The sequence below is a fragment of the Colossoma macropomum genome, unplaced genomic scaffold (genome assembly GCF_904425465.1).
Source record: "Colossoma macropomum unplaced genomic scaffold, Colossoma_macropomum, whole genome shotgun sequence".
Classification (NCBI taxonomy): Eukaryota; Metazoa; Chordata; class Actinopteri; order Characiformes; family Serrasalmidae; genus Colossoma; species Colossoma macropomum.
Genome location: NW_023494796.1, coordinates 32,469,495 through 32,496,716, shown reverse-complemented (window position 1 = coordinate 32,496,716; position 27,222 = coordinate 32,469,495). Strand labels below are relative to the sequence as shown.

The 27,222-nt window shown below is 42.7% G+C and overlaps 2 protein-coding genes across 4 annotated transcripts in view; both read left to right on the top strand.

Annotated features, from left to right (window-relative positions):
- The window catches only part of adgrb3 (adhesion G protein-coupled receptor B3), a 994,217-nt gene that overhangs the window by 619,252 nt on the left and 347,743 nt on the right, over positions 1-27,222 (top strand). The window lies entirely within an intron of this gene.
- The window catches only part of LOC118816763 (spectrin beta chain, non-erythrocytic 1-like), a 148,105-nt gene that overhangs the window by 85,147 nt on the left and 35,736 nt on the right, over positions 1-27,222 (top strand). For all 3 annotated transcript variants that reach the window (XM_036583343.1, XM_036583344.1, XM_036583345.1), the window contains 17 exons: positions 14-187; positions 1,559-1,650; positions 4,350-4,430; positions 4,547-4,662; positions 6,580-6,692; positions 8,047-8,234; positions 9,279-9,396; positions 9,562-9,720; positions 11,224-11,526; positions 12,832-12,985; positions 14,909-15,779; positions 16,718-16,855; positions 17,966-18,722; positions 21,068-21,270; positions 21,365-21,455; positions 23,332-23,478; positions 26,204-26,467. In XM_036583343.1, coding sequence (XP_036439236.1) covers positions 14-187; positions 1,559-1,650; positions 4,350-4,430; positions 4,547-4,662; positions 6,580-6,692; positions 8,047-8,234; positions 9,279-9,396; positions 9,562-9,720; positions 11,224-11,526; positions 12,832-12,985; positions 14,909-15,779; positions 16,718-16,855; positions 17,966-18,722; positions 21,068-21,270; positions 21,365-21,455; positions 23,332-23,478; positions 26,204-26,467 — 3,969 coding nt within the window. The remainder of the gene's footprint in view (positions 1-13; positions 188-1,558; positions 1,651-4,349; positions 4,431-4,546; positions 4,663-6,579; positions 6,693-8,046; positions 8,235-9,278; positions 9,397-9,561; positions 9,721-11,223; positions 11,527-12,831; positions 12,986-14,908; positions 15,780-16,717; positions 16,856-17,965; positions 18,723-21,067; positions 21,271-21,364; positions 21,456-23,331; positions 23,479-26,203; positions 26,468-27,222) is intronic.

Sequence of the window (27,222 nt, the reverse complement as noted above, 5' to 3'; positions counted from 1 at the left end):
TTACGTTCCACAGCCGAAGCCCACAAAAGGCCGCATGCGGATCCACTGTCTGGAGAACGTGGACAAAGCCCTGCAGTTCCTCAAAGAGCAGCGCGTTCACCTGGAGAACATGGGCTCACACGACATCGTAGACGGCAACCACCGCCTCACGCTCGGCCTCATCTGGACCATCATCCTGCGCTTCCAGGTTAGCTGACCTCTTTGTGCTCTGCGGATGTGGCACGTTCAGTAAAGACAGCAGAGATGTACTAAGACTGGAATTGCCTCCAGTGGTGGGCAGAGCTAAACAGCCCAGAAGGGAAGTGTTACACTTAAAAATAGTTCAAATTAGAGAAATTAAAATCAAAATATAAGGAGAGGAACTTTTATTTATGTCGATATAGAGTGAGGAAGTTGTTGTGTAAGGCAAGTTGTTGTGACTGATTACTGAGCATTATTAGTTACAGATTAATTTGATAAAATCAAAAATACGACCCGTGAAAACATCAAAGCACTGCATTTTATAAACAATGCTTTACCTTTGGCATTGAATGAAATAACACAGCCTAATGTAACAGATATGGTAATGATATGACGGTAATTACCCCATTACGCTCATCTAACACTGAATTCAGTTAATGAAGGCCTTGCTCATTAGCTGATGAGCTGAATCAGGTGTGTTTAATGAGGCAGCGTTCTGAAGTCTGCAGTGTTTTGGCCCACGAGGACTGGAGTCTGACACGTGTGAATTGAAAGGACACGTGTGAATGAAAAGGCAGTTAGTCCATGTTAAAGTACTAATGATGTTCACAATATACTCAGAAAAGCATATTGAGGCATTGTGGTGTCACGATAATGATAAATATTGGCGTTTTGGCCGGCTCTACTGTGAAGTACGGTCAGGATGGTTATTCTCTTAGCCAGTGATGTGATGGATTGTTGCCCAGGCAGACGTGCTCCACTCAGTCATATAAACAATGACAAAAGTGTGAAATAGATAAATGATTAAACACGTGAGAGAGTAAAGAAAACAAGAAAGGTGAGAAGTTAAAGCTTTAAAAATCAGCCATATGTGATAAATAAAGAAAAGTAAATGAATTTTTTTTACATTAACGTTTTGAACTGTTTGGAGACTTTAAAGGCCTCATAATAAGAGTTTGCATCCTGTTACTAGACGTTATGTGCATTAATACAACATTCATATTTACGGACTGAACCTTTTGAGAAACACATTAGATAACAGTGCTGATGGAGCTATGAGTCTGAGTTATCAGCTTTATTTTGATGGTGTGGAGGTGGGACTCATTTATGAACAGATAATTTGGCTGGAAATATGAAAAAGGGATTTAATACATCTTGCTAATTAGTATGTGTGGAATAGAAAGCGCTTAAAGTTTGCCTTAAGCTACAGATACGTGGCTTTTTTAAGCACTGCAATTATGAACAGATTGACACTGCCTGGATTAAGGGAGCATGGCGCTCGCGTGGGTGGGGTTTAATATATCTGTAAGAGGTACGAGTTTGGGGGGTGAGTGCGTGGTGCTTTAACATCCAACCAAATATGACTTCTGTCTGACAGATTCAGGACATTAGCGTCGAGACGGAGGACAACAAGGAGAAGAAGTCTGCCAAGGATGCCCTGCTTCTGTGGTGTCAGATGAAGACGGCAGGGTGAGCGTGAAAACCTGTCTGTTCTTGTGCTTCATAATAGAAACTTTGTCTCTTCACATTGCAGAGGTTATGCAATGTGAAGAGACACTCCAGCCAAGATGAAGGTTTAACAATCGATACATCTGCTTACTCGTGTCCTATAGTGGTGCAGCAGAGAGATTTTCCTGTTTAAAAGTTAAGAAAGCCCACTGTATTGCCAAAAGTATTCACTCACCCATCCAAATCATTGAATTCAGGTGTTCCAATCACTTCCATGGCCACAGGTGTATAAAACCAAGCACCTAGGCCTGCGACTGCTTCCACAGACATTAGTGAAAGAATGGGTCGCTCTCAGGAGCTCAGTGAACTCCAGCGTGGTACTGTCATAGGATGCCACCTGTGCAACAAGTCCAGTCGTGAAATTTCCTCACTACTAAATATTCCACAGTCAACTGTCAGTGGGATTATAACAAAGTGGAAGCGACTGGGGACGACAGAAACTCAGCCACGAAGTGGTCGGCCACGTAAAATGACAGAGGGGGGTCAGCGGATGCTGAGGCGCATAGTGCGCAGAGGTCACCAACTTTCTGCAGGGTCAGTCACTACAGACCTCCAAACTTCATGTGGCCTTCAGATCAGCTCAAGAACAGCGTAGAGAGCTTCATGGAATGGGTTTCCATGGCCGAGCAGCTGCAACCAAGCCTTACATCACCAATCGCAATGCAAAGCGTCAAATGCAGTGGTGTAAAGCGCCGCCACTGGACTCTAGAGCAGTGGAGACGTGTTCTCTGGAGTGACGGATCACGCTTCTCCTGGGTTTGGCGGTTGCCAGGAGAACGGTGCTTGTCTGACTGCATTGTGCGAAGTGTAAAGTTTGGTGGAGGGAGGATTATGGTGTGGGGTTGTTCTTCAGGAGTTGGGCTCGGCCTCTTAGTTACAGTGAAAGGAACTCTTAATGCTTCAGCACCAAGAGATTTTGGACAATTTCATGCTCCCAACTTTGTGGGAACAGTTTGGGAATGGCCACTTCCTGTTCCAACAACACTGCACACCAGTGCACAAATCCAGGTCCATGAAGACATGGATGAGTGGGTTTGGTGTGGAAGAACTTGACTGGCCTGCACAGAGTCCTGACCTCAACCCGACAGAACACCTTAGGGATGAATTAGAGCGGAGACTGCGAGCCAGGCCTTCTCGTCCAACATCAGTGTCTGACCTCACACATGCACTTCTGGAAGAATGGTCAAAAATTCCCATAAACACTCCTAAACCCTGTGGAAAGCCTTCCCAGAAGAGTTGAAGCTGTTATAGCTGCAAAGTTTGGGCCGACATCATATTAAACCCTATGGATTAAGAATGGGATGTCACTCAAGTTCATATGCATGTGAAGGCAGACAAGCAAATACTTTAGGCAATATAGTGTATCTTGAAGGTGGGAGAGTCTTTTGAGAAACTACAAGCACTCCGGGGAGGATTTCAGGTTGGTTGTCAGAATGAAGAATGAAGCCAGATAGCGATTGTTACTGCTAGGAAGCTATAGAAGTATTTAGGGCTTCTTTAGCAATAGGGAGGGTTCCCAAAGGTTGCATGACGTATTTGCGCAATGCATGTTGGGTAATGTAGTGAGAGAACATAAATGGATGAAAATACAAATCATGAATTCTGTCACAGCAACAAGACTGAGTGAGGGATATAAAGCAGAATACTGCATAATATGACAGATAACATACTAAATGCTAGGTTTAGGCAGAATGACCCTTTGAGACGTTTGAAATGTATTTAATTGTTAGATGATTATTATAGAATTATAAATGTAAAATTATTTACAAGTATTTTGATTATATATGGCTGTTGCAGTATTTCTAGCAGTATAATGTTAATACATTGGTTTATCATTATTGTGATCTGGTTAAAGATCGGCCTGCATGTTTTTCCAACCTTGATAGTTCGTGTTTGTTGGATTATATAGATGCTTATTTACACAGTGAAATAAAAATAAACACTGGTTAGCAACGTCAGACCCAGAACTCGGGAGCTTCGCAAAATGTGTTTACATGACTGAACAGCAGCACACAAGCCTAAGATCTCTGCGCAGTGCCGAGCGTCGGCTGGAGTGGTGTAAAGCACACCGCGCTGGAGGAGAACGCTGCCTACCGAAATGCAGAGTGCCACCAATAAAGTTTGGTGGAGGGGGGATAATGAGCTGGGGGCTGGTTTTCAGGGTTTGCTTAGTTCCAGTGTAGGGTGATGTTCATGCTACAGCACACAAAGACATTTTAGACAGTTATATGGTTCTTTGTGTGTATAATTTAGGGAAGGCCCTTTACTGTTTATAAAGACGTGGTTTGAGGAGTTTGGTGTGGAGGACCTCCAGGGTACTGCACAGAGCCCTGACCTCAACACCTTTGAGATGAACTAGAACAGAGGCTGTGAGCCAGAACATCAGTGTCTGACCTCACAAATGGCTAAATGGGCACAAATTCCCACAGAACAGAATCTTGTGGAAAGCTTTCCAGAAGAGTGGAAGCTGTTATAGCTGCCAAAGGGGTAACTCCATATTAATGCCCATGGCTTTTGAATAGGATGTCTAAAAAGCTCATTTAGGAGTGATGGTCAGGTGTTCAAGTACTTGGTCATGTAGTGTAGTTTGGACCAGTCTGACCCAGGTATGCTGACCTTAGTCCTGTGTTCGATTCCTAATTCTGACCTTTTCTTTTCAGCTATCCGAACGTCAACATTCACAATTTCACCACCAGCTGGAGAGACGGCATGGCCTTCAACGCCCTCATCCACAAACACAGGTGATTAAACGAAATGAAAAGGTCTTACTGACATAGAGTTCTAGATATGCCATCTCTCATCTCTTGATCTCTGTCTACCTCCGTTTTCTCTCCTCTATCTCATCGCCTCACCGCAGACCTGACCTGATAGACTTTGACAAGCTGAAGAAGTCCAATGCGCACTACAATCTGCAGAATGCCTTCAACCTGGCTGAGCAGCACTTAGGCCTCACAAAGCTTCTAGATCCAGAAGGTGAGTTTTTCTCAGGCATCAACCGAACTGCACGCTGTTAATGCTGCATATCAACCCGTCTCTCATTTTCAAACTCATATTTATCAGTGAAAATCACTGAACTCTATCAGAAGGACTGCTAAAGCATGTTTCACCATCAGTTCCTGGGTAGTATCTCAGTTCCTGGACTCCAAAAACAGAGTTTCAGATTTTACATGAACACCATCTGGCGTAATAGAAAAGCACACTGTTCCTCATTACTCAATTGCTCCTGGTTGGCCCAGTGTTCGAGGCTTCATTGTGTCCTATATCCATAAGTAGGACAGCGCTGTGACAGGTTGCAACTGCCAAGAAGAGCAAAAGAGAGAAAATGGACGCCTCACACAAAATGGAGGCGTCTAAAGGGCTGCAACTGACCAAACACAGTTCCCGATGAGTGTTTTTGTGGGTGTTTCACAAATTTTAACAAAAGTATGTTGCTTAAAATTATGCAGGCCAGTGTTTAATCTTGTCACTGATTTACTATTGCATTTTTAATATCGCAGTTGCAATATGATGCAATTTAATCCCAACACAGCTGTTTTGTCCATAGCTTTTCAGTGAGGTGCCCTGGTTTTATTAACATGCACCACCATTCAGAAGGCTGGAATCGGTGTTTTCAATAATACTGAACCAGTTTTGTTGCAGATAAATGTAGCTCTGATTCTTTGTTTTTAAATCAAAATGGCAATTTGAGTGCAGTCGCAAGAGCTGTGATGTTAATTATATGTCCTATATTATTCACAGCCTTAAGTTTTAAGGGGACAAATTGCACTTAACAATGCACAAGAGGTCTTGACCTGGCAGTCTGGCACAAGTCGAGTCTCAAGCCTGAGAAAATGGATGTGCTGGTCTTTTTAGGCCAAAAAGCAGGCCTGGAGCTTAAGTTAAAGAGAATAATCACATTTAAATCCCAGGTAGATTTCCTCCACAAGTCTTTTAGCCCTAGATAAACATATAAAAGGATTCTAATAGTGATGCCCAGCAATTCTGGCCAATGAAAACTGTTGCATTTTGGTCACTTATTGGTCAAAAAAAGCTTATATAGGCCACAAGAGGACTTTCGAGGATGCTAGATTTTATAGACACATATTGTGTAGGCTAATTTATATATATATATTTTATATTTATAATTTATATATATATATATATTTTATGACTTCTTGTGGTTCCTGATTTGAATTATTGAACAATACACCCAAATTACTTTTTGGTATTAAGTTTATGATGTCGCAGTCTATGTTGTACAAGTTATTAGTGGGAATAAAACATTAATATGACAAGTGGTTCCAAACTTTTCAGCGGTATCTTTCACTGTCAGTTTTCTAGGCCTTATAAGTTGCAGATCCATATTCATAGCGAGAGTTTTGCAGTAAATAAGTGTTTTTTGTTACGAACATGTCCATTAAACACTTTGTAACTTCATGAAAGTCCAGATTCCTCAGGCTCCCGGTGTTTAAACAGCCGAACTGATCCAAAAACAGTAGCTGCGTCCTCGGGCTAGGCCTCAGAATAGCACTTTAATGGCATCATCAACATCTCACGCATGCCTCCAGCTGCTGTGGAGGGGCACTCAGCATGTTCCTTGATATAAGTTTTATTTTGCGCAGCGCAGCAGAGTCTTCGCTCAGTTTTAGCAGCAAGTGTCGTGTCCTGATGGGAACTCAGCTGGAGTCTTCAGACACCTGCGGAGAGAGGAACAAAGAGCAGGGGCGTGAGAAAGCGGCGGCGCATTGTTCTGCTGCTAAACAGTACACAGCTCGATCGGCACACCTCAGACAGCGCACTACGCAAGGCTTCCCTCCATTTATGTCTGAGGAGAAATAAGGAAGCCAAGCCCCAGTGTTTTGTCTGCAGAGATGCATGAGTGTAAAGGGTTTTTGTGTGTGTTTATTGCAGATATCAGCGTCGACCATCCTGATGAGAAGTCAATCATCACCTATGTTGTCACCTACTACCACTACTTCTCCAAGATGAAGGCACTGAAGGTGGAGGGCAAGCGTATTGGGAAGGTGAGACAGTCACCTGACAAAGCCAGCTGCAAAAGCAGCCTGCTTCCAGTTCATTATTCATGTGATCTCACAGAAACCAACACATTCACACAGACGCATCTATTCAGCCTACAGCGGTTTGGCCCCGCCCATCCGTTCTGAAGCTACAAGGCCCGCACTGCTTTTTGAATAAAGCAGCGAATCAGAACAGAGCTCGTTTACATATATCAGTCTTAAAGACAGTAACAGGAACAGCGTTATCAGTTCTAAGTGATACAGAGAGGTTAGGAGATGGTTGTGTAAAAATGAATTATGACTTTTTGGTGCATGCACTCACACAAATGTTCTAAGTGGGTCTCGAGGGATAAAATAAAATAGAAAAACAGTGTAGAACACGGGCCCTTTAATGATGGTCCTCCCTCCTAGTCACCAAATGATAAAAGTTGCCGAAAAAAACATGCCAGAGATGAACGACTTTTGGTTCCTTAAAGAAACCTTAAGTGGACTTTTTTTAAAGAATCATTTTTGTGAGTAGAAAACGTTTTTAAGGTTTAAATAACTATAAACTTTAACATCATATAAAGGTTCTATACCAACTAAAGGTTTCTGCAGAATCATTATTTCACAGCAAGATCCATTTAGGTTCCTTTATTTTTTATTCTTTTTATTCTTTTGCAGAATTTTCATAATTTAGTCGATGAGTTGTAAACAAAGTCATTCAGAGGGGTTTAATGTGAAATGCTTCACTGAGAAACTTAGTCAGATTTCTTTACAGTGGTGGTGATAGGAAACAGTGGGATAGATAGATAGAGAGATACATAGATAGAGAATTAGGGAGAGATAGAAAGCAAGAAAGAACTTTATTGATCCTGAAGGGAAATTGCAGTGTTACAGCAAGACATATAATTGCACATAAATTCACAAGTATTAGGCAGAAATAGAAAAATAGGTGTAAAATAAACTATGAAAGAGTAGAAATGAAAGTATATTTATTGCATATTTACATAGCATGTAAGACAGATTTGTTGTATTTGCATGAGAGCAGGTGTTGCACTAAGTGGTATGAGGTAGTTACAACACAATGAATATAAGCATAATAAAATGTAATTTTAACACAAAAAATAAAATTTTTAGTTTACTTTCCAAAACCACCAGTGAACCCACATGTCGAGTGTTTATATTCAGTGATGATGATGGTAAAATAGTGTTAAATCTGAAAATATTAAGTTTTCTTCGGAATAAACGTTCATTTTTTTAGACCAAAACTTACTGCGATCCTTTGTAAAACAGTGTCTCTGCCTTCAGACAGCACATTCGTAACTGTTTGATTTAATTACATACTAGTAGTTTTCACAGTACCATTTTTTGGTCATAGGTTCTAGATAACGCCATCGAAACTGAGAAGATGATTGAGAAGTACGAGTCTCTGGCCTCTGACCTCCTGGAGTGGATTGAGCAGACGATCATCATCCTCAACAATCGCAAGTTTGCCAACTCTCTGGTGGGAGTACAGCAGCAGCTTCAGGCCTTCAACACCTACCGAACGGTGGAGAAACCACCCAAGTGAGCTTCTTCACAATCCCTCATAGTCCTGAGCTCTACTGTCTGTCTCTGATGCTTAGGTTCTTATGATACTGACTGGAGTCCAGTAAATAATATATTGGCCTTTATATTATTGATATGCAGACGAGTGACAAGTTACAGGATAAACCAACACGAAGTGTCTTAGTAAGGAGTTGGGCCACCATGAGTGACCACAACAGCTTGGAACGGCACTGGAGAGTCTGGAAACACACATTGTGGAGTGTGACGTCTACCATGTTGGTGTAAAATCGTCTGTAGATGTTCCTATTGAAATGCTGGCCAGTTGCCTGCCGTCCGTGTCCCAGTAATTAACCCACTTTTAAAGACACAGATGTTTCCTCTTGCCATCTTGATCCAAAATTGGTCAGCTGGATCTGCTCAGCATTGCCACAGCGCATGGCAGGAGGTTAATTGGCCTGATCAGCCTTTCTAGATGCATCTGCACTTGTGATGCTTCTTCACCCATTTGCTCAGGTTTTTCCTTTAATTTGTCACTCGTCTATAGCAGTGCTTTTTTCTGTATGCTGTGATCATTAAATTACTGATGAGTCAAATTACTTGACACATATAAATAAGAAACGTCTGATTATCAAACCGATTAACTAATTCTGATTGGGCAAAGGGTTTTTAACGAATGATCCAACAAAACTCATAGTCAAAGTCGTCTTTATTGCCATTTCTTCTCATCACAGATTTGTTGAATGTAGTTTCTCCAGGACACAGTATTACGTTTAACACAGAACAGCAGCAGACAGACAATAAATACAATAAATACAGGCAAACTATATAAATACTATACAATAAATCCTCTACAATATACTGGAACTATAGCTAAACAACCACTGGGCAAGAAAGGTCGTACAAATCGGCCATTTTGGCTGTAAAAGAATCAGAATCTGCCATAATAAAAATACACTATCTATGAATCCCTGCTGAACACAGATTAACGCTCTTCCTCAGAGGAGTTGGATTGACACGACCCACAGGTTGCCAGGCATTACGTTCTGTCGTTTCATTTTGCAGGTTTACAGAAAAAGGCAACCTGGAGGTCCTGCTGTTCACCATCCAGAGCAAAATGCGAGCCAACAATCAGAAAGTCTACATGCCTCGAGAGGGAAAGCTCATATCAGACATCAACAAGGCGAGTGCTGCCAGTACTCATAATTTCATATCGAACATAAAACCAGTCGCTTGATTGCAGAACATAACATCTACCCTAATCATCGGTTGTTCAAAGCAGCACATGTGCCTCATTTCATGAGCGATTTGTATATCGTAACTGATCGGTGCCTGTTTGTGTATGTAGGCGTGGGAGAGGCTAGAGAAAGCGGAGCACGAGAGAGAGCTGGCCCTGAGAACGGAGCTGATCCGCCAGGAGAAACTGGAGCAGCTCGCTCGCCGATTTGACCGCAAGGCAGCCATGAGGGAGACGTGGCTGAGCGAGAACCAGCGACTCGTCTCGCAGGTGCGTTATACACAAACACCGAATGCGCACTGCGACGGGCAGTTGAACTGGATCACATGCTTAATCAGATCTTCTCTTTATAGTCTAAACTTGGCACAGTCTAATTTTTTGGTTCCACTTTAAGGCAACAGCGAGTTATGAGGTTGTCTGAGGTCAGCTGGCCTGAACAGTGTTTTACAGGCCTTGAATATTTATTGGTATTTCCGAAGGAGATGGATATACCAATAAATACCAATCAGATTTTTTCCCCCACTGCATTAGACGTGTGTCTTATGCCTGTTTAAACACAAGCTCATCTGATCTTTACAGGGTAAGTAGAAGTGGATGGTGTACCAGCTCATCTGCTACATCACTTCATCAGCTTCCTAAAGTCTGACTTTTGTCATAACCTTTAGACCAGTGTGCCCAAATAAGCGGAGATATCACAGTTTGCCAACAGTGCAGAACACTGTAAGCTTGGCCCGTATAGGTAAATGGGAACTAAATAAAATAATAATTTACTCATCTTTAACATTTGCCATAAATACAAAGCTTCCAAATACTGAATAGAGCATCAAATACCAACGTAATACTCCCATATTCCACCTCGAAGTCCGAAGTCCAGCCAGGGGCTGTATTACAGAAACTTTCCTATCTTTTTGTCTTAAGTTAAGATCTGACAGGTCAATTTAAGATTTTTCACAAATTTGTATTACAGAAGCAAATCTGATCTTAATTTAGGATTCTTATCTTACAGCATCTTATCTCAAATTAAGAAATCTTAACATTCTCGATCGAAGATGACAATCAACAGCCATGTCTGTTACCTAGCAACCCGATTTTTAAAGAGCTGTAAGAAGACAGTCAGAGTTTCAGCAACATGTTTTCATGTTTCGTGAAGTTTTATAAACTTTTCCTGCCGTCACTGAGCAGAACGGCAACATGACAAAGAAGCAGAACCTGATTGGTCCTCTTGGGTGTATTCAGTGCTGATTGGCTCGCAGATAGAACCTTATAGAACTAGTTAGAGTTTGACTTTGGAGACAGAACTTTTCTGTTTTCTAGATGAAGAGTTAAGAAATGAACACAACCTAAAAAAAACACCTCACATGATGTTAAGAAGTGTCACAGAATAAGAACATTTAGATGGATCTTTATAATTCCAAGTGAATGATTTATGAAACCTGCATATGAACGTCTAAAAGTCACTTAGAGTTCTTATGCAGGATCAGGCTGTGATTCTGTATCCGTCCACATACGTGTTAAATTTGTTCTTAGCTCTTAGCACACCCTTGTGGTCAGTTGCGGTACTACTGTGCTGAACCTGAGCTTGTATGATGGTGTGAACATTTTATTGCAGGGCTTGAATTGCCTTTTGAATTATAGGTGTAGCTTGTTGACCTAACATTTTAGTCAGGTGAGCACATTGATAAAGAACATGGTCTCATATTTAGCCATCAAAAACATGGTTTCCTTTAAAGCTCATAGTTGAAACTGCTGATCTCCTCACCATGCCCCATCCAGGACAACTTCGGCTTTGACCTGCAAGCCGTGGAGGCGGCCACCAAAAAACACGAGGCCATCGAGACCGACATCGCTGCGTACGAGGAGCGTGTCCAGGTGGTGGTGGCCGTGGCTGGAGAACTGGAAGCGGAGAACTATCATGACATCAAGCGCATCACAGCCCGCAAAGACAACGTCCTGCGACTCTGGGACTACCTGCTGGAGCTGCTCAGGGCTCGCAGACAGAGGCTGGAGCTCAATCTGGGGCTGCAGAGGGTCTTCCAGGAGATGCTCTACATCATGGACTGGATGGATGAGATGAAGGTCAGTTTGCGTTTAGCAGCTGGACAGTAACAGTGTCCCTAATTGATTGCTTGTACTGGTCAGGGCTGAATTTCTTGCTGAGCTTGATTGTTTGCAAAATAAATGGCGGAAGGAAGCAAAATGATTAGCTGAGGTGAGCGTGATAAGATCATTTGTCTCATGAAGAGAGAAATTACATTTATTGCCTGCTAAATTGTCTCTAAAAGATAAGGCCAGTCAACATAAATCATTGTTCCACATATTGGACAGCTTTATCTGCTTAAATTATTAGACTTAATATAGGGCTGGGCGATAAAACGTTAACGGTAATTATCACGATATGAATTTGCTCAGTAGAAATATACGAAATGTTTGATAAATGTTCGATATAATACACCGTTCTCACACTTCCACGTTCTAGCGACAGCCTTGGTGGCGTTTTGTACTGCAAGGAAAGCGACACTACTCTGCTGTCGCCAGGAGAGGGCGCACTTCTGAGTTTTTAGAGATGAATAGGGGGGCACGGCGTCTCCTCCTCACAACTAAAGCGCTGTTATGGTGCCAATTAGTCATATTTTAGTATTAATGCAGTCCCAAGCTCCAAGCAACAAACGAAGAAGGTGGTCCGCTGCTCACTGCAGTTAATGCTTTTACACAGTGAGCGTCAGATATATTGCGGCTCAAACTACAACGACAGCATAGAGTAACCCAGTCGTCTGCTAGCTGGTGTTTGAATACTGTGATGTGCTCTGATATGGATGTGGTAGGAGTGATGGCTTTAAGGCGGGTGATCCACCACTGACCTACCGATCCAGCTAATGTTTGCTGTTCGTACTAAGTTGACGTTGTTGAGAAACTAAACAGTTCAGCACTTGTAACTGGATAGCCGAGCGCTCGTCACCAGACAGCTAAAAATAATCTGTTTTCTTTCTTAAATTATGACTATTACAAAAACTGCAGCCGTGCTTTTCCAGCTGGTAAAAACAGCTGATCCGAAACTTTCTCCCACTGTCCCATGACAGATCTGTGAAATGTCCCACTGGTTGGTGAGTGTTTGTCGTGTTCTGACCATAAAGGATAGTATAAAGCAGCAGTTACCCACTCAGGAGCAAAAATCAGCCTTCAAACGTGAAAGAAATAATGAGTTGACATTTGTTGCGATATGTATCGATATCGAACGATATGAACATTTTTATTGTGATAAGATTTTTGGCCGTATCGCCCAGCTCTTAACATGAAACTTGTGTGAAACGTTTGACCGAAGCAGTGTGTATTACTTCCCAGCTGCTGTTATCTGATGTGGGAGCTTGTGACTTGCCTCTGCAGATGCTGCTGCTGTCTCAGGATTATGGGAAGCACCTCCTGGGCGTGGAGGACCTGCTGCAGAAACACGCCCTGGTCGAAGCCGACATCGCCATACAGGCTGACCGCGTCAAAGCCGTCAACGCCAATGCTCAGAAGTTTGCTGACGACACTGAGGGTGCGTCCAGATACGTGAACGGGAGTGTCGTGTTTATGTGCTGTGCAATTGTTAGGACTGCATGTCTCATCGTAATACACGTTACGATGCAATATATCTCAATTTTGTATTACAGAAGCAAATTTTATCTTGATTTAGGATTTTACTTATCTTACAGCATCTTATCTCAAATTAGGAAATCTTAACTTACTCGATCAAAGTCGACAGTCAACTGTCATGTCTGTTACCTAGCAACCGACCATACACGCACAGCTGAAACATAAACATGTAATCAAAGTAGTCAAGCTAGTAAGCCAGACAGCTAACGTTACTGATATGAAAAAGGACAAAACAAAACTAAAGCACGACAAACTAAGTTAAGAACACAGTGAGAGCGCCCCCTGCTGTTTATCAGATCGTCGCCGCTACCCAGTTTCAGTCTCCATTTCCCAAACGCTTTAGCCGAGTGCGCTAACGTTACTCCTCCTAATAAACAGACACACGTTCAGCTCCGCCTCCTCATTATTCACCACCATCACTGTAATATTTCATCATCAGCATTAACACACGAAGGTGATCAGAGGGGCGGTGGAGATCGAGTCTGCAGCATCTGAGATCTTCAAAACGCAGAGTTAGAAAAGAAAATCATCTCACAGTGAAAGCAGCGTTTTACAGTAGAAATAAATGGAGCTCATTATGCTGGTAGTGAACTATGCTGCTGACACAGCTGCCCAAAAACCATAGAAACGGACCTTAAACAGAAGTCAGGACCCTGTTGGGGTTCATCCTAAAGTTAGGACAGGATTTAGGAGGTTTAGTCTAGTTAGGATGTTTGTGTGATGCTGTTTTCTTATCTGGAGTTAATGATGAGATTATGAAGTCAGGAACTGATATTCTGGAATAGATACTGTCCGACATTCGACAGACGTCACGAAGACCAAACACATCAGATTTCAGACTTAAGAAGTTTCTGTAATACAGCCCTGGATTTAGAAGCTATAGAGCAAGTCAGATTTATGAAGTAACATGAAATTACATGAGCTTGTTTGAAGTACAGAGCTCTAGATATCTTTGGGATGCCCACAGCCCTGGCATAGATTAGTTAAATTCCATGACCAGCACTCCTGATTTAACGTAATAAAGGACTGACTAGCCAAAGCAGGTATTGGATGATAACTGAATAATTTGGGGTTTCTTTAAGAAGCGGTTTGGAAATGGTTGAGTGAACACATTAACATATATAAACCACTACTTACTGTACTGATATTATTTTTATATGTGTTTTATTACACTAATATCAGAATAATGTTTACTGCCCAGATAAATAGCTTTTTAATTGTAATTATCTCAGGTAACATTACATTACTACATTTTTTTGCATCAGGATGTTATCAGTCAAAACAGGAATACATGCCTCAAACAAGCTAACACTCCTGTGAGTTGAAATTACATTGCATGAAAGAAAGTGTGTTAAACCTCAACACTGTTATATAACAAAACCAGCCTCTCAGACTTTAATGAGTTTGCAATTGCATGAACTGTATATATTATATTTTATATATTCATTCAAGGTGAAAGTTTTTTTCCCTTTATATTTTGGTGAGATCACCAGTCTTGCGTGTAGCAATTTTGGGGAATCAGAATTATGTGGAGAAAATAAATGAGCTGTACCTTTTACAAATGAACATTAAATTACAAATTTTGTTATAGTTAAATTACAATTTGTTGCACTTTTTGGGATGAATAATTTTTAGAATAATTTATGTAGTTTTTTCTGTGCTAAAAAATGTGTTACAACACTTTAAAAAGTTTGCGCGCTCTGCTGGGTACAGTTCTACTGATCATCACTCTTAACATGGTAAGAGTGTTGGGTTAATAACTATACTTGTGTTTGACCACTCAAGCCTCGAAGCATATGTTTTCGTTTATCTCATTCCCATGCAGGATACAAGCCTTGCGACCCGCAGGTGATCCGTGACCGCGTGGCCCACATGGAGTTCTGCTACCAGGAGCTAACCCAGCTGGCGGCTGAGCGTCGGGCCCGGCTAGAGGAATCACGCCGCCTCTGGAAGTTCTTCTGGGAGATGGCAGAGGAGGAGGGCTGGATCCGCGAGAAGGAGCAGATCATGTCATCGGACGACTGCGGCAAGGACCTGACGGCGGTGGTGCGCCTCCTCAGCAAGCACAAGGCCCTGGAGGACGAGAGGAGCGGGCGCGCTGGACGCCTCCAGCAGACGGTGCTCCAGGGTGAGGAGCTGGTGGCTGCTGGTCACTTCGGTGCCGAGAAGATCCGCCAGCGCATAACTGATGTCCAGGAGCAGTGGGCCGGCCTGGAGCGCCTGTCGGCCGCACGCAAGGCCCGTCTGCAGGAGGCCTGCGCTCTGCACCAGTTCCAGGCTGACGCCGACGACATGGACGCCTGGATGCTGGACGTGCTGCGCATTGTCTCCAGCGCTGATGTGGGCCATGACGAGTTCTCCACACAGACGCTGGTCAAGAAGCACAAGGACGTGGCCGAAGAGATCGCCAGCTACAGGCCCGTGCTGGACGCGCTGCACGAGCAGGCGAAGACGCTGCCTGAAGAGCAGGCGCAGTCGGCCGAGGTAAGTGGGCGCCTGGCGGGCATTGAGGAGCGCTACAAGGAGGTGGCTGAGCTGACCAGGCTGAGGAAGCAGGCGCTGCAGGATGCGCTGGCATTGTATAAGATGCTGAGCGAGGCGGACGCCTGTGAGCTTTGGATCGACGAGAAGGAGCAGTGGCTCAACGGCATGGAGATCCCTGAGAAGCTGGAGGACTTGGAAGTGATTCAGCACAGGTGAGTGAGAAAGATATTCACATCATCAGGTGTGTCATGGAAGCTTGCGCTTGCCAGTGAGGTACGAGGAGAATTAGAAATGCTTAGACCCAGGACTCCTGGGCTACAGACATTTACCTAGTTAGCTTGCAGGGTGGACAAAGTACAAAAAAATTATACTTAAGTAAAAGTATGAGTAACAAATACAAATTTGCATAGGTGTGGACAGCATCACTTTACGCTCGTATGAATTTGGTTGGTTTGGTTAATAAAAACAAATGCTGATTGACAGGCAAGACAAAAAGAGTAAAATCTTGCAGCCTTTGAGGCTTGTATTCGGTACCTTTAAAGAAGTAAACAGTGAAGAAGTACATATGTTTTCCAATGCAATTCTGGATTGTTGTAAATTGTTTAACCCTCAATTGGCTCTACAGCATTAATTAAATTTATCAATTCTTGTTACTTAGTGATTTACATCACCTGTCACTGTGGTCAGAACAAAACGTTGCATCTTTAAAACTACAATTGTACAGGAGAAGGAAAAACCCTACTTTACTTTTAATGTAAATCAATTAAACCAGACCTTTTTTCCGTATAATTTTGGGTCATTTAATTTGGTCCATTCACTGTGAAATTTACACTCAAAATGTAACGGACAACAGCATTTTCAAAGTATGTCAAAACCTGAAAAATGACAAAAATGGAGCTAGGAGGTTTTGTTCCAACAGCCGCGATATAAAATGGTAAATGAAGCCTTTTATAGACGTTTTTCTTTGACATTTGTAAATAAATACCTCTATTCCCACAGATGAAAAACATCACATGGGAAGACTTTTATGTCCTCTCCTTGTTTAAATTGGTTCCCTCCATTTATTAGAGTGGTGTAGTTTATAGGGGAACAAGCTCACTTGTACTTCATGGGTTTTTACCATTGCCCTGCATGTATTGGTGTGTTTTAGATTTGAGAGCCTGGAGCCAGAGATGAACAGCCAGGCCTCTCGAGTGGCTGTGGTGAACCAGATAGCCCGCCAGCTGATCCACAGTGGTCACCCAAGTGAAAAAGAGATCAAATCTCAACAGGACAAACTCAACACCAGGTAATCTTTCATCACTTCAGTTAAGCTCAGTTTAGCTAAGACAGCAAAGACAACTAAAACAGCACACAGTGCTAACACTGGACAGATATTACTCTCAAAACAGTAACACGAAATGTATTACACCAACAACACTTACTGGACAGAACTAGTATAGCACATAATATTTGGTCAGCGGTGGTCCATTGATTGAAAGGGTAGATAGTGGGCAACCAATGAATGTAGGTACTAGGTAGGTGTACCTAATATACTGGTAAGTCAGAGAATGCTAGAAGTAGGACTGTCAGAGTTGAAATGTTAATAACATGTAAATGGGATTAAATAATTAGCACCGCAAATTTGCTGTTAATGCGTTTTTGTAGTTTGACCCTTCAAACAATCCTACTGAAGCCCAGCTGCTCAGCTGTATGTTGCTATAGAATCTGTGATTGTGTCCATCTCATTCAAATACAGCTTTAAATTGGCTTTTAAAGCAAAACCTTCAGAACCTTCAACAGACTATACTGGACAGTGCTTGTGGGAGAACTATAAATCAAGAAGCAGCAGACTAACAAAAGCAGTAGCAAAGAGGAAAGCTCCAGTTCCCTTCAAGAGCCTCCACTGTAACAAGAATCTAGAAGGTGTATGAATGAAAAGGGAGGCTACAATTGGAACTGATGACTGTGTGTATGATATATAAACGTATTAGTTGGAACAAACAGCCACTGTTGCTCTCAATGGACGTCAGCAATGAAAACTAGGAAGAGCGTTCATTCTGTTAAAATCACTTGATTTCTGTCTTCAGGTTCATGTAAACCCTGCCTTCAGATAATGATTTAGGACTTATCGAAAGTAATAAATGCATTCTGATGATGCCTATTTTGTCTACTCACGTAGGTATAACAAACTGCACTGCTTTTCAAATGGAAAAATACTTGCTTTAGGGTCAACTTTAAGCGAATAAAATTCTTACAATTGATCAAGATGAACTACACAATAAATGTGATTCATCACAATAGTTTTAAACATTGGACAGCCCTAATTAGAAGGTTAGTCTACAAAAAGGCATGATGCATTGTTGATAAGTGTTAGTTTGTCACTTTAAAGAGCTAAAGAGCTTCAGTCTTTGTCCAGGTGGAGCCAGTTCCGTGACCTGGTGGACCGGAAGAAGGACGCCCTGAACTCAGCCCTCGGCGTACAGAACTACTACCTTGAATGCAACGAGACCAAGTCCTGGATCCGAGAGAAGACCAAAGTCATCGAGTCCACCCAGGAGCTGGGCAACGACCTGGCCGGTGTCATGGCCCTCCAGCGCAAGCTGACAGGCATGGAACGTGACCTGGTCGCCATCGAGGACAAACTGGGCGACCTGGGTAAAGAGGCTGACCGGCTTGCCGAGGAGCATCCAGACCAGGGACCCGGCATCAAAGGCCGACTGGGCGAGATCAAGGACGTTTGGGAGGAGATGAAGGGCACGCTGCGCAATCGTGAAGAGTCCCTGGGTGAGGCCAGCAAGCTCCAGCAGTTCCTCAGGGAGCTGGATGACTTCCAGGCCTGGCTGTCACGCACCCAGACGGCTGTGGCCTCCGAGGACATGCCCAACACACTGGCTGAAGCTGAGAAGCTGCTGGCCCAGCACGAGGGCATCAAGAACGAGATCCGCAACTACGAGGAGGACTACCAGAAGATGAGGGACATGGGCGAGATGGTGACCCAGGGCCAGACGGACGCCCAGCACATGTTCCTGAGGCAGAGGTTGCAGGCGCTGGACACCGGCTGGAACGAGCTGCAGAAGATGTGGGAGAACAGGCAGAAGCTGCTGTCACAGTCGCACGCCTACCAGCTTTTCCTCAGAGACACCAAGCAGGCTGAGGCCTTCCTCAACAATCAGGTGTGGTATCAAGGGGTTAGGGGGAGTCACTTTCACTGTAAAGTAAGGGTGGGCAGTATATTTCCACCATGAAACAGGTTTAATTTTGCATTTCTGTCCCTTCAGCACCAGTTGCTGGACTTTACTCGGCTCAGATTTAAATCATTATCATCCAAACTTGTGTATGTGCTTTACATCGCTCAACCCTAATGTAACTATCTACAGATGGGTGACAAATTAAGGGTAAGACCTGAGTAACAGGTTTACTGCACTATACAGTCAAGCAGTTAACATCTTACTACACTCTGTGGCATATATAAATATCCTGGGGCTCTTGAGTGGCGCAGTCATCCAAGCAATGGCCCTATCATCAGGAGAGTGCAGGTTTGATCCCCGGTGATGCTACAGCCATCTGTGGCTCTACCATCGCTCTCTCTGGGTGGGTAGGGTGGCCCCTCTACTCCCTCCATTGTTCAGCATGATGCTAGCCAGCTCAGGTGTTGGCTGACGTAACAGAACTGATGGTTGCGTTAGCGGCAGTTTGAAAGGTCGGGTGTGAGGTGGTGCCTCACAGAAGCATGTGCTAGCCTTCATCCTCCTAGCTCTGGTGGTATCGTTTGACTGTTGGAGACCTAACTAATGGGTGGAACTGTACGTGACCAAATTGGGGATTAAAAAAAAAGTCCTGATCAGTTGATCTTGTCTTTAAATCAAGAGGAAAAGGCCTAAGTGACCTTGAAACAGGGTTCTTTATTGGGATACGACTGGCAGGAACTTAAGTCACAAAGACTGAACTAGATAGTGTTTCAATAGGAACATACTGAATATACTGTGACCTTCACATTCACCAAATCTTGGTGAAACACCTATGGAAGCTTTTGGACCTACAGGTTAGTCAGCGCTGTCCTCTACCATGGCTTCAATCACGAAGACTGCCCAAGTGGCTAGTGTTTCAATAGGAATCGTGACTAAAGTGATATCTGCATGATGTCTTTGGTAGTGGTCCCCAACCTGGTCCTCAGGGTCCCCCAGATGGTCCACGTTTTTCCTTCATCCCTTTGTGTTGTGATATGTGTAAGGCAAAACAGAAGAGCAAGTGTTCATCGGGGTACTGAGAACGTCAGCAACAACGACAGTCCGTCCACAACAGCATAGGGCTATTATTCTTCAGCGTATTCTCAAAAAGTGGGTGAGTACATGTGTGACGTATATGAAGAATATGGTACAGGCTTGAATGCTTAACCCCTAATAGAGGTGGACGATATGGCAAAAATCTAATATCGCGATACTTCAAGAAATTATTACGATGCACAATATATCACAATATTTATTTTTCAGACTTCTGATCAGTTGGAACAGAGGAACAGTTGGAAAGAACCAGCTACATTAAAAAAAAAATACTATCTAAAACCGCACATGATTTTATTCAGTATTTGAATACTGTGTTGCACTAAATCCAGTTAAACAGGACAAATTTTGCCCTCTTTATAATTAATCAGACAGTCGATCAGTGTCTACAGGCACCGATATACGCAAAATGTTCAGAAAAACATACTGTGTTGTATTTTGGCATAATTTGTCATGATAATGATCTGTATTATCATATTGCCCAGCCCTGACCCCTCCAGTAATGGAGTCTGGCAGCTTAGTTATGCTGTGGGGAGGAGCTTTTTCCTGGCATGGTTTGTCCCCTTAGAGGGAAGGATCACTGCAAATCAAGTAATTCTGACTGATCACCTTCATCCTATGATAAACATTTCTATCCTGATGGGAGGGCTCTCTTCCAGGATGACCATACCACCATCCACAGGACATGAGGGGTCACCAAATGGTTTAATCAGCATTAAGATTATGTAAATCTTATGCTGTGGCCTTTGCAGTCACCAGATCTCAACTCAGTTGAGCTCAGTTAGACAGCCCATCCATCCCTCCAGTACGGTTGTAGAGACTTAGAGAATCATCAAAGCTGTTACAACATCTACTAAAACGCTATGTAGATGTTTCCTTTATTGTGTCACCCATTTGTATGTAGCGTAACTAACATATGTTGCCCACCTTTACTATAAAGCATGTACTGCATTCAAGGCATTCACTGCCTGCATTATGCATGTACAGAGTGCACTTTCATGAATATGCACTTGTGTTGTCAGTAGAAGACTGTCCTGAAAGGCCTTTTCATGTTATCAGTTTGATCCTAATGGCAGGCGATGGGTTCAGTTAGTAGTGTCTGGCTCTGAGGAGAGATAATACCAGCAACACCTCTAGAGATAATTCTCAAACCCGGCAATACGATCTTGCCTTTAGCTGAGAGAAACATGCTCTGGTGATCACTTGACACTCCTTCACTCTCCTCTTCCTCTCGTCAGGAGTATGTTTTGGCTCACACGGAGATGCCAGATACCCTGGAAGGAGCGGAAGCAGCCATTAAGAAGCAGGAAGATTTCATGACCACCATGGACGCCAACGAAGAGAAGATCAACGCTGTGGTGGAGACGGGCCGCAGGCTGGTCAGCGACGGGAACATCAGCGCTGATCGCATCCAGGAGAAAGTGGGCTCTATTGACGAGAGGTGCGGTACCGTACATTATCGGCAGTAATGACACGCTGCAGTGTACCACTGTAAGACCTTATTGAGCGTACGGGGCGTGTGGGTATGTTTGCAGGCGCAAGAAGAACCGCGGAGCAGCTAGTGAGCTTCTCACGAAACTGAAGGATAATCGAGATCTTCAGAGGTTCCTGCAGGACTGTCAGGAGGTGAGTTCTTCCTTAAATGTGGACTAAATGTTGGTCTACCTTCAGTATTTCAGTTGCATTGTAGAACATGTTCTTCCAGAATTTTCAGGTTTACTTTATTGGTAGAAGTTCATCAGTAATTATAGTTTTCTTGTGTTTTTGTGATTGGAAATGAAGTCATGCAAGGGGCGCTGCTTGGCCACGGCATTTTACGTTGTGGTCACTACAATGTAGAGCTTGTGACTTGAGTGGCAACTTGTCTTGTAGTATTTTCACACATTTACAAATATCCACATTTAATAATACAACAACAGTTTTTTACCCTCTGGCACGAGATCCTGAGCCTGGTTTAGTTGCATAAATTAGATTTTTTTCTGAATTTGCTAACTGTATTGATAATGATCAGTGTTTGAGATGTAAACAGAGTCATTCAGATTGGTTTGGTGTGAAATGATTGAGTGTGGAGACTTAGATGTCTTTACAGTGGTGGTGATAGAAACCACTGGTCCCCATGACTACAACACAAATACAGCCATTTTATTTAATATCCAGAACCACCAGTGAACCAACATGTGTCTTCTGAGTTGTAGTTTTCATGTTGATGATAAGACAATAGTGGAAAATTTGAATAGTAATTTCCTTTGGGGACTATTTTGCCTCATAACGCCCTGCATGTACACCTCCACCATAAACAGATTTAAGCATAGGTCAACAGATGAGGTGGATGTCTGGTTCCTATCACCACCGCTGTGAACAATTCTGACTGCAAGTTTCAATAGAAAAGAGCGATTCACCCCAAACCACTCTGAATGACTCTATTTACATCTCAACCATTTAATTATACAGAAATTTTGAAAAATCAGTGGAATTCCCCTTTACTGTTACCTGTGTGGAAGCTAGTGTGACAGCAAGTGACATCTTCTTTCTAGAACTCCAGACTTTCTTTTATAGCATGCTGCGATGGCTAAGCTATTAAAATAAGGCTTTACTGCCAGTGGAGGCACTGATAATAAAGAAATGGGATAAAAGATGGGATAAAAGATTCGAAAAAGGTGAACTTTCCACAGTCAAGTGGAAAGAAGAATTAATATGGCTGGAGTATGAATTTGAGAAGGAGGTTGAGGATGTTGGCAGTTTCGCTGACCGGCAGACACCACAAGTTCATTCGTTACTGGGAGTAACTTGTTTAGAAAACACAGTATTCAAAAGCACAGCCTGTTAAAGCACAGTGACCTTCAGTGATCCCAGTAACCCCAAACCCTCAGGGCTGATGAAGAAGGTGGTAGGAGGTGGATCAGCGGGATTAAAAAAAAAAGATTTTTTAAAAAAAAAAAAGAAAAAAAAAGAAAGTTTTAAGTCTGGCTGACAAAATTGTGAAAAACGATCCATGTCATTCTCTGGTTTAATGAAAAAATCAATTTTAAGCTACAGTAAATAATAAGCAGTTAAGTAAGTGACTTAATAAGTTCAGTTTGAGAACGTGTAAGGAAAGTTAACGCTTACTGAACATCCCGCTGCTTCAGAATCCACGCCAGCATGTTTTCTTTCCCAGTGGTTGAAGGTAACATTGTGCTCCCATGGAAAGCTCAGTCAGACTTGCAAATGTTTATGTAACTGCTTTATCCTTTAATTATCCTTCTTCTTTCACTATCTGCCTTAGAGTAAGTTGTTGAGTTACTGTACTGTACTGGCCTGCAGTTGCTGCCCACAGAACACTTATGTCCTCTAAGACTTGTTAACCACAAAAGCACAGACACATGGTTCAACCCCTGATCTAGCGTGCCAGTAATCAGTACGAAGGTGACAGCAGTAGTGCGGTTGGGCGGGTCATGTCTGTCTGTGTTGTTTGTACACAAATGTGCTGTGAAACTCACATAATTGCCGCTCTTGTGTGCAGCTGTCCCTGTGGATCAGTGAGAAGATGCTAACAGCACAGGACATGTCATACGACGAAGCGCGCAACCTGCACAGCAAGTGGCTGAAGCACCAGGCCTTCATGGCAGAACTGCAGTCCAACAAGGAGTGGCTGGACAAGATCCAGAAGGTATGAGACTGATTATTCCCGAATCACATCCTTCTTCAGCCGTGCACAGTAGGGGCCACTAAACTTAATCCGACTTTGTTAGCAGCATTATAGTTTTGTTTTTTGGATAAAGCGTTCCTTTACTTTGGTGTAAACAGTTGCTGTAACTATTCCATGTTCCAGTGAAAAACATATTACGCTGTCTTTTTGTTTTGCTACTGACTCCATCCGCAAAATAAACACTACAAAACACAGCTAGTGCAGAAGAATCTCATACACTGCAAAAACACTGTGTTTAAATATGATACTTTAGTAAAATGATCACCCTACACAATCACATCATTCTAACATCTTAACATTTTATTCTTTGTAGTCTTTGTAATTGTAACACTATAATGTTTGGTCAGTAGTGGGAGCAGTATGCTCACTGTTTGACCTCCACCTACAAGCGCAGGCTTTGGCTCACAAGGCTGCTGAATACTGTCGCTTTATTGGCCCCCTTATGGAATATCTGCATGAATTAGGGCATACTTCATGTAAATTAACTGCTGGTAGGCTGGCGCTTGATTTCACGCATTGAAGCTGATTCAGTCTGATTGTCGATCATTTGTGCTCAAATCTCCACTCGTTTCCACGTCGCATGAAAGTTTCATGAAGCAGACACAGAATAGCTCATACGTCATTAAAAGTGTATTTTTTGTGCAACTTTGAAGAAAACGGGCCAGTGAGATAACATTATTAGCATTTAGCACTCCCTTTTAATATCACCATTAGCTACATAACTAGCTAATTTCACCTCAGTGAACAACTTACGAAGTGATCATTCTAAAATTAACCATCAACACATCAACGTGCCATTCTGGTTTACATTGTGGTTCACTGATTGGTCATGTAATAATACATAATGACTTCATCCTCACCTGGAAGAATTCACTAATTTGTTCATGAGCTTCCAGCTGCAAGTGTTAACAGACACAGAAGAGACAGACAGGCACAACAGCATCTACTCAGCACTGCCCTGTAAAGATGTTATTTTCACCTGTTAGAGGTTCTTAACCTCTATTGCACGATGTTGCCTCAGGGCAACAAACTCATTTTCTTAACTTTACAATAACATTCTACATATTTAAAGACAATAATAGGGTTAACAGCAATGGAAAAAGTCTGAGTAAGTCAGTAAAAAGCATGTATTTGGTCATACTGTCCCCTAGTGGGCACTTTTTTTTTTTGTTATGAGAATTTGCATAAATATGTTTGTTGTCTAGAAGCAACATTGAACAACAGTAGAATGGATTTAGCCAGTCACAAGCCAGGTCTCACCACTTCAGGGAACACGCCTCTATATCATTTCTTCCCATTGTCGCACAATGTTGCCTCAAGGCAACATACTCCAAAAGGACCCCTGCACACAATTTAAAAAACAAAGTTTTTGAATTTGATAATCAGGTCCATTTTATGCAGTAATAATGTGTGTAGTAGAGGGTTAAGTTCCATGACGTGTCTTATGGAATGTACTTGTGCAGTGTACTTAAGGCAGGATCATGCAAAACTTTGGAGGGTGGCTTAAAAACAGGGTGAAGCTTTTGGTATCACATATTCTGTTTGATTTGCTGAAGTTTTGCTGGCCAGATGTGCATGGAATTTTCTCCACCTCTTAACACCAGATGTAAATTAGTGTTTGAAAGACATGTTGTTAAGAGACGTCCTTTAGCAATAGCAGCAGTCTTAGCAGCTAGACAGAGGTGCAGCCCTCAAAGATGTGCTGAATAACACTTACAACTGCCAGAACTCCGTAAACTACCAGAAATCAAGTGTTCACCGAGGTGACGTTAGCAAGTTACGTAGCTAATGCTGACATTAAAAGGGACGACTAAATGCTAATAATGCTGTCACACTGGCCTGTATTTTTCAATAGTGCATAAAAAGACGCTTTTAATGACGTATGAGCTGTTCGGTTTTGGCCTCAAGAAACCTTCATATGATGTAGAAATGAGCAGAGATTTGAGCGTAAATGACTGACTGAATCAGAGTTAGTGCGTGAAATCAAGCGCCAGCCTCCCAGCACCTCTTTTACATATCATTTATATGAAGTAGCCCTAATTTATGCAAATGTTTTGGTACGGAGCCAATAAAGCAACAGTATTCAGCAGCTCGTGAGCCAATGGCTGTGCTTATAGGTAGAGTTTGACGTCAAACAGTGAGCGTACTGCTCCCCCTACTGACCAAACTTTATATTGTGTTTAAATTACAACGACTGGAAAGAACAAAATGTGAAAGAAACAAAACATCTTAACTTTTTTTAAATGTTCACCTGCTATGACAATGACCTTGCTTGTCATTGTTTCCCACACTTCATTATTAGCTCTGCTGCTTCTTCTGGACGAGGGTTTTTTCTTCCTAAGCTTGTTGATGGCACCATGACTTCACTGTGACTTTTAAACCCTGTGCCTCACTCGCATAGCGCGATTTGTAGACGGTTCATTGCATAGTTTGCATGATTAACTACAGCTTTACTAAGCCCAGCGCTAATTTCAGACAGATGTGAGATATAGCAAACAACGCTCTGTTCTAAGGCATTGGTTCCAGTCTTTTAGAGATTTCCTCTCTTGCAGAGTCTATCAGTAGTTTCAGCCCTAATTAAACAGCTGATTAAGTTCTTCAGGAAGTTGCCATCGTATAGAAGGATGGCTACCCTACTGTTGGATGCAATCTTGATCTCCTCCCCCTCACATTATCTCCTCTACAGGATGGCTCGGCATTGGTGGCTGAGAAGCCCGAGACAGAGGTGGTGGTGAAGGAGAAGCTGGAGGCGCTGAAGAAGATGTGGGACGAGCTGGAGTCCACCACGCAGACCAAGGCCCAGTGCCTGTTTGACGCCAACAAGGCTGAGCTCTTCACGCAGAGCTGCGCCGACCTGGACAAGTGGCTGTCCGGCCTGGAGAGCCAGATCCAGTCGGATGACTTCGGCAAAGACTTGACCAGTGTCAACATCCTGCTGAAGAAGCAGCAGGTATGATGCACTTGATACTCCTTATGGTCCTTATGCTGTTGGGGTCACTCTCTACGAATTTCAAAGCACCTTAGGTGGTTTCAGTTGTTAGGTAGCATATTTTAGTGCACGTTTTTACAAAGTACTGAATTAGAAACTAGTGAGCTACTGAAAATTTCTTAGCCAACATTCGGGACACAACATTTCATTCAGTGGCCCTCAGTTTAGGCCATAAATGTTAAAACTCCTCTACAATAATGCTAATTTCTGCTAGCGCCCATATGGCATATCTAATAGTATGGTAGTGCCAAGCTAACACTGGTGCACGTGAACATTTTAGGCCCCTCTAGGTTAAACATGGACATTTGAAGCTTGAAACAGGCATCAGTGTGTATTTCTAAATGACAGCTTTCATTAAAGAGTCTTGGCATTGACTGAAACCTTACCTACAGCTCACGTTCACAGTTGGTGACTATCCAGGACTTCCAGAAGGTCGAGTGACATTCTCTCTCACAAATTTGCCCACTCATTGTAAAACAGTGCACGATTGTCAATTCCTCTGTCACTTCCTAATTATGTTGGGAGTTAATCTAGCCTGTAAGGCCTTCAGTCCAGTTCTTGAAGTCCTCACCAATGGGAGAGCTCACTTAGCTGTATCTACCTAAACACGACAGGGGGAAAAAAACTTAGGCCCAGTCCCATTTCACCCCTCGTCCCACCACTTAGCCCTGCCCATCTGTTTTACGTGTTTACATCTAGGGGTAGGGTGTCCTGAT